General features: G+C 31.8%; 1 protein-coding gene across 1 annotated transcript in view; it reads left to right on the plus strand.

The window, feature by feature from the left end:
- The first annotated feature begins 1,091 nt into the window (after positions 1 to 1,091).
- Ntmt (N-terminal methyltransferase) overlaps positions 1,092 to 7,396 on the plus strand; it is an 8,296-nt gene continuing 1,991 nt past the window's right edge. Inside the window, exons 1-3 of the mRNA XM_014419819.3 lie at positions 1,092 to 1,407; positions 1,508 to 1,723; positions 2,330 to 2,510. Of these exons, the coding sequence (XP_014275305.1) occupies positions 1,550 to 1,723; positions 2,330 to 2,510 (355 nt within the window). The 5' untranslated portion in view covers positions 1,092 to 1,407; positions 1,508 to 1,549. The remainder of the gene's footprint in view (positions 1,408 to 1,507; positions 1,724 to 2,329; positions 2,511 to 7,396) is intronic.

Consider the following 7,396-nt stretch of genomic DNA (forward strand, 5'->3'; position numbering starts at 1 on the left):
TTAATCGAAAATGCGAAGAGAATACAAATTTTAGTAAATAATATTTCAAATAAATTGGTTTATCAATAAAGAAAATCTATTCTTCCTTGAATATAGAGAAATTCCTGCTTATTCCTTTTTTTCCGTTCAGACACATCTCAATGAGAACACTAAGAACCCTAAAATATATTAACTGTTTAAAAAAGTAGTACCTCAACAAAAAATTTAATAAACCTAATTTTTATTAACTTGAATAATTTTTCAATCAATGTTTTCCAAGAACAGTTAATTAATTTATTTTTTATCAAAGTTGTTCTTTTGAAATTAAAATATGAAATTTGATATAAATCAATAAACAATTTATTAATTGTTTCTGATATAATGTTGGAAGTTGTTTAAAAAAAGAAAAAGGAAAGATTGATTTCTAAAATATTTAGCCAATAAAAGATTAAAGACAGATTTCGAACAAACATCAGGCTCAAAATTTGAATAAATATGTTTGCAGACAAACTTAGTATACATTTTTACTTTATTCACAAAACAAAGATACATAAACTTGAAAAAAAAATGACTGAAGAAAATAAAAAAATCATAACTAATTGAATTTGGCTATGCATGAAATAATAAGAAAACTCAAAAATAAATACAAACTAGATAATCCTATATTAACATATGATTCTAGAGTTTCCACAGGAACGTTAAAAGAACTTGTTTGAAATTCAAGATTGATGAGTCTTCTCAAAATTTCTAAATAAAATGAAGAATATATAAGGGCAGAAGACATAAAAAACGGAAAAAAGCAGATATAAGGCATAAAAACTATTTATCTTATCGACTTGATGTCATAAAACAATACAACCAATGCACGCTTTCTTTTAAAATATAATTATTATTACACATCAACATAGTATGAACTAAATACATATTCACGAAAAAGACTACTAACACAAAACATTACAAGTAACCATTTCTAAAACGTAAAAATAAGAATTTTTATAACAAAGAAGTAACTGAGGATTAATTTTAATCACAAAAAACTCAACAACAAAGTAAGTGCAAGCTCTGATTAACTGTCAACTATAACCCTATGAGGCCCCGGATGATACCCTACTCTGTTAAGCCGTGCCTTTGGAGGCTATAAGCCGCCCACCTTCTTGGCTGCTCTAAGCTCGACAGTTTATCCCCTCTATTATGCCTCTTCCTCCAAGCACTGTTTGTAACCTTATGGCCTTTAAACTCTTCGAGCATGGTCTATTCTTCAATCAATCGTTGATTTTGATTAAACTTTTGTTTTCATATAAGTTTCTAACCATGAGAGGAATTTTTTTTTGTTTTTTATTTAGTAAATAATTGTTTCATTATATATTTATAATTTGCCATAGTTTATAACTATCTCGTTGATTGAAACAAACTTCAGGGCAAGAACTGGTAATAGTCTAAGTTAAAGTTTTTGAAATGGGTCCTTAAAAATCCTGAATTTAGTATCTCATTTTAATAAATAAATTACTAACCTATTACTTTTTATTAGATCTGAAAATTAAAGGTCATTAATTATATTATTTATTTAAAAATGGAATGTGAAGAAGGCGAGTTTAATAACCAAGAAGAACCTGTGTTCTACAGTAAAGCAAAAAGTTATTGGTCCAATGTTTCTCCTACTATCAATGGAGTTCTTGGTGGTTATGGGTTTATTTCTTCTTGTGATATTCAAGGTTCAGAAGAATTTCTTTCAAAACTTTTTCAGGTATGTTGCCTATTGCTATGACATAATCCTTGAGTTTTATTGAATCTTACTAACTATTCTTCCACATAGAACTGATTCCTCCACTTACGTTTCCTTTTAAATTTTTATTCTTAAAGCCTGCTCAACTTTTTTCAAGTTTAATTTTTTTTTTTTTTTTATTGTAACGGCATTGGTATAAAACATAAAATATACTATTATCTATAATTGTAGGTGTTATTTTCCTTAATTTTTTTACATACATCAATCAGTTGCAGGCCTACCTTCTACGCCATAACCCCTGATGAAGACCTGAAATTCAGGTCGAAACGTCGGCATAAAATAAATAAATATGGTTTTGTTTATTTATGTTGTTCTTTGCTGACCGCACCCCCCGACAAACTTCTCCAATTAATTTTTTTTAGTATAGTTCAAATTAATACCTCCTGTTTAGGTTGTATTGTTATGATATTAAATACAACCATTTTTCTTGTATTATTTTACACAAATAATGGTGTTAATAGTATTTACACTAAATCTAAATTTTGGGTTCATTAGTTCTAATTATTGTTGTTGTTCTAATTTTTGTTGAGTATTTATTATACTTATAATTGTTGATTTTGTTTACAGTTTGAAAACCATCCTGATAGAACTCGGGCTTTAGATTGTGGTGCTGGTATTGGAAGAATAACAAAACATTTACTATTAAAGCACTTTGATACTGTTGACTTGATTGATCAGAATCAAGACTTTATTGAAACAGCTAAAGTATATGTTAATTCACCTCAACTTGGCAAACTTTATTGCTCAGGTAATTAAAAAAAATTATTTGATATATATTTATTTATTTTGTTGCTTGTGGGATTAATAAGTGGTTTGTGATCCAGTAATTGGAGGAAATAAAGTGATTCTTGTCTAATTTGTGTTTTTCTTAGATGAGAAATCAGTTTGTCATAATTCAAATAATAAATGTTTTAGGTTTAAGTATGAAAGTAGCAGTACAAAATATTTTGCTCATGTAACAATCGCAAATAACATTTAATGTATACATTTTTTTTTTTTTTATGGGTATGGTCATGTATTTAAATTTAGGGATAAGGTTGGAACATGAGGAATGGTTTTCAGGTGATGATCGTAATCTATTACAATTGCCTTGGTCTTCTCTGCATTCAACTTGAGGTAGTTTACTACTGCCTTTGACTAATTTAATTCTGGTCCTTTTGAAGTTTTTTGTGCCAATTATTAGATTCGATGGTGAGAATGACAGTTAAATTTGGAAATCATCTGCATATATTGGAACTGGTGGATGAGACTGGGAAGGTCAGTGATGCAGATGGCAAATAGAGAGGGGTTGAAAAATTGAAGGATGAAGATGTTAGTTATTGTTTTTAATTAGCAGTAAAGAGGTTATGGGTTATTTAAGGAGAGTGGATGCGGTTGAATTTGAATGGTAAAATTGAATTGCCTTCCTGCTGGGCCTAAAGCTTGATTGGAGGGATTTGATATGGGAGTTGATTTTGAGGAAGGTTTTATTGATCCTGAATGGTTAGAAATGGGACAGTATTCATTAGGTGAGGAAGGATTTGAAATTTAATTTAATGGTTGAACTAAAGTTATTTTCAGGGTTGCGGTCAAAAAAAGAACAAATAGTTTATAACTATTTATTGTTCGCCCCAGTTTGCAGGGCTTGGCTGACCATCTTCTTATATTTTAAATGAGGTAGTTGACCGTAGATTAATGATTGGAGAAGTTTGTCTGGGGGTGCGGTCAGCAAAGAACAACATAAAGAAACAAAACCATATTTATTTATGTTGTTCTTTGCTGACCGCACCCCCCGACAAACTTCTTCAATTCTTATATTTTAGTTTTACGGCCAACTATATATATAAAGTTATTTTCCCATTAGAGGGAATGTGGATTTTGCAAGCAAAAATTGTAGACATAATAGAGTAGGTACTATAGTAGGGTTTAGGGACTAGAAGATAAGATTTATTAATTTTTAGCCTTGTCCATAATTGTCAAGTGGGATTTTAGATTGGTGGCCAGTAATTCATCATAAGAAATATCAAAAAAAGGAGGTTTTCTGTATTGAAGTTGTGATGTTGAATGTAAGGAGTGAATGACAAGGATAATGATAGGATATGAAGAAATTATTGAGATCATCTGGTTTTACTGGGAGAGAATTGGGGTTATTGGATTCTAGTATAGATAGTTTTATTTGTGATCTGTGATTAGTTTTATCAGACCAAATAGGCTGATGAGTGTTATGGTTATAAAGTTTTGATTGCTGAGTGAGTTTGTAAAATTTGACAAGATTTCACTTTGCGACTTTTCTAAGTTACTTAGCCTTTTTAGGCATTCTTATCCTACTAATATTGTACAGCTGTATATAATGTGCTGAATGGTTTCACTTACTGTTACTTTAAAAAGTATGGTCCTTTTGCCAGTTAATCTATTTTGGTGCCAGTTTGGTCCTAAGGCAGCACTATTTCAACAATGAATGTATATAATTCATAAAAACTAGGTATGTAATTTATATTGATTTAGTACCTAAGGAAAATATATGCTTTAAAAATATAGATAACCAAATAATACTTACCAAAATTTCAATTAGTTTATAACAGAAATTGGAGAAAATATAATCCTCAAGTGATTCCTGTCTTACAATGGAACTGTCTGTCTCTCTCTTTTTTTTTATCCTTCTTTCCCCCCGCTGTACCTTAGGGCAACCCTATACCAGCGGTACGTTCCAAACTTCCTAACACTTTAATATTCTGTCAAGAAAGGACTCGGTCACCAAGCTTCCTGTATCATAGGAAGCAAAGTTCCCAAGTGTTCAGGCCTGCACTCACGTTGGTCCAAATATCTCTGAACCAAAGTGAGGCATTGCTTAATCTTTATGACAGTGGGACACTAATTTTAACAACAAAGCTAATGGGTTGCCTGCAACTGGAGAGCTGTTCCCACTAAACAGGGCTCCAGTAACTTCCTACCTACATTCAAGTGGGTCTGCTATGTATACATAAAATTGTTACATTTGTAAACATATAGTTAATTATATTAATCATTTGGTAATCAGGCTTTTATTTGGAACACCTTTGCAAACTTTTTGAATGCCCCAAACATATCGGTAGTCACCACGAGTTCTTCTAGAGACTTAAGCGGCCAATCAAGCAAGGAGAACTCACCTGCTAAAGCGAGTCTGGCACAAGTGTACATAGGGCAGTCAAAAATAATATGTTTTATGTCTTCCACGGCTCTGCAGTTACAGTTAGGATCATCCCTTTTTTTGAAGAAGTGTAACTTTGAATTGATGTTGCCATGCCCTGTAAGAAGCTACACCGTCCAGTGGTCTGTCTCAACCCATTCATTTTTGACCCTTTTTCTGACATCTGGGAGGAACTCGTGAGTCAGTCTTCCAGTTGCACAGTTATCCCACCTCCTCTGCCATTCGGATAAGACAATGTCGTCGATTCTACTAGAAACTTCCTCGAATCTTCCGCTAGAGCTGACGAAACAACTTGACCCAACACGGGCCAGCAAGCCTTTCTTAATATTGTACTTGGCTATGGCAATCTGGATTCGAAGGTCTATTGGCAGTTGACCCGTAATTACTTGCAAGGCTGAAGTTGGCGCAGTCCTATAAGCTCGAGTCACAAGTAATAGAGCTCTCCTTTGTGCCTGTTCCAATAATTTAAGATGTGAGTATGTGATATTTTTCCTCAGGCAGGTACAGCATAGAGGGCGATTCGTCTCTCATCAATCGAATAAAAAAGTATTCGTCTCTTGTCAATCGAATAAAACTCTGGGGAAAACCATAAGTAATTTGCTTAAACTTTATGTTAACAATCCTTATCACTTTGGCTACATGTATGGGAAATTCTGTGGAAAAAACATAAAAAAAGCATTGACTTCAGCTTGATGTAAGAAGTCATCTATCGGACACAGGAAAAAGAGAAAAACGCAGTCTTGCATTTTTTTTTCACTGAATAAAATTATATCATTTATTATAATTTTGTAGGAGATAGTTAGTGTTACAATCAAAAGGAAAAAGAATAGTTCTCTACTATTTATTATTGCCTACATTTCGACCCATTATCAAGGCTAAAAGAAAGATGTACAAAGAAGATCAATATAAGAGTAAAAGAGTGTCATTAAATAAAACAAAGCAATCATTCTGACCAAATATTTCATAGATGATCATATAAAAAATGGTTTTCATAACATATTTTTATCTAATTTGGTTGATTCTATTTAATTTAATCATGATTCTGTTTCTGCTGTAAAATAAAAGTTTCAATAAATAACTAGCTTTTTAACAATAATGTGACAAGGTTATCTATTTGGTGAAGAAAAGATCTATAATAATAGGGATTATCAATTAATTTAATTAAACTGATGTTCTTGAAAATGAGTAAAAATAAAAAAACTTTAGGGTAATTAAGGTATTGCCATTATTTTTGTTATTTCGAAATAAAAAAATGGTTTCTACTTTCTGTTCTTTGCTGTTTCTTGGCCTAGGTTGCATGAGAAAATTGGTGTCAGAAACAGATTTTTTTTTGGGGGGGGGGATTAGAAAATAAGAAGAAACAGTTGTTTTTATCGCACATAAGTAGTGAAGTATAGAGTTGCTTGGTATAATTAAGAGGTTAAGGAAAATTAATTATAGGTGGCCAAGCAGCAAAAATGGAATATTTGTTGCCTTGCTCCCGATGTTTCTAATGTATTCTTCAATGAACTCCTCAACTCCATAATTCCATTATTATCTCATGACATAATTTTTATACAGAAATATCTTGACAGGATCCCCGAAATCTTATCAGCTTTTAACTTTTACCACCCTTATCTTCGGTTTACGATTGAATGTGAAATTGACTATTCCCCTATTCCCTCCCTTTCCTTGACCTACTTAATAATTCCCATCACTCCCTATACACTGATTGGTATACTAAACTTAGCTATTCCAGCCGACTCCTTAGCAATTTTTTCTGACATCCTTATCACCAAAGAATCAATATTGCTAGAAACCTCATCCATCCTTTCTCTATCTGACCCTCATACTCTTTACTGTATAACTCCAAGCCTTCCTGTCCTCCCCTCTTCTCCATCTCCTCCACCATTTTTTTTCACTATTTGTTTCTTTTTTTTTATCCTCATTTTTTCATACAATATAGAAAAATCCTTGTAATCCCTGTATCCATCTCCTATTTCTTGGCCTGAAATCCCACAAGATTTTTTTTCTGATTTAAAAGATCCTATGCCTCTTTAACACTTTTCCAATATAGTTTACCGAATTCCGTTTTCTACTCCTGTTATGCTTATTATATCAGCAAAACAAAAAAACATCTTAAAAGCCATATTTTCCAATAGTAAACTTCAATTAACTCCCTTAACTCTTTTGTCTCTAAATTTTCAGAACAGACCTCAACCATCCATTCAACTTTGACCAATTATCAATTCTTACCACAATTCCCAATCATAAAAAATGTCTCATTTCAGAATGCATACATATCCATTTGCAATCTAAATCCATTAATCATAAAGTTAAAAAAGACTGTATCTCTCGGACCTATAGACATATTTTAAGCCTTATTAAACTACAATAATTTTTGTTTTAATTTTCTCTTTGTTCTGCATTTCAGAAATTAACTTACCTATTATCCTCCCATATCTTTGATCTGTACTTTATTTATTTAT

This window comes from Halyomorpha halys, unplaced genomic scaffold (assembly GCF_000696795.3).
Source record: "Halyomorpha halys isolate HHAL.00 unplaced genomic scaffold, Hhal_1.1 Scaffold251.1, whole genome shotgun sequence".
NCBI lineage: Eukaryota > Metazoa > Arthropoda > Insecta > Hemiptera > Pentatomidae > Halyomorpha > Halyomorpha halys.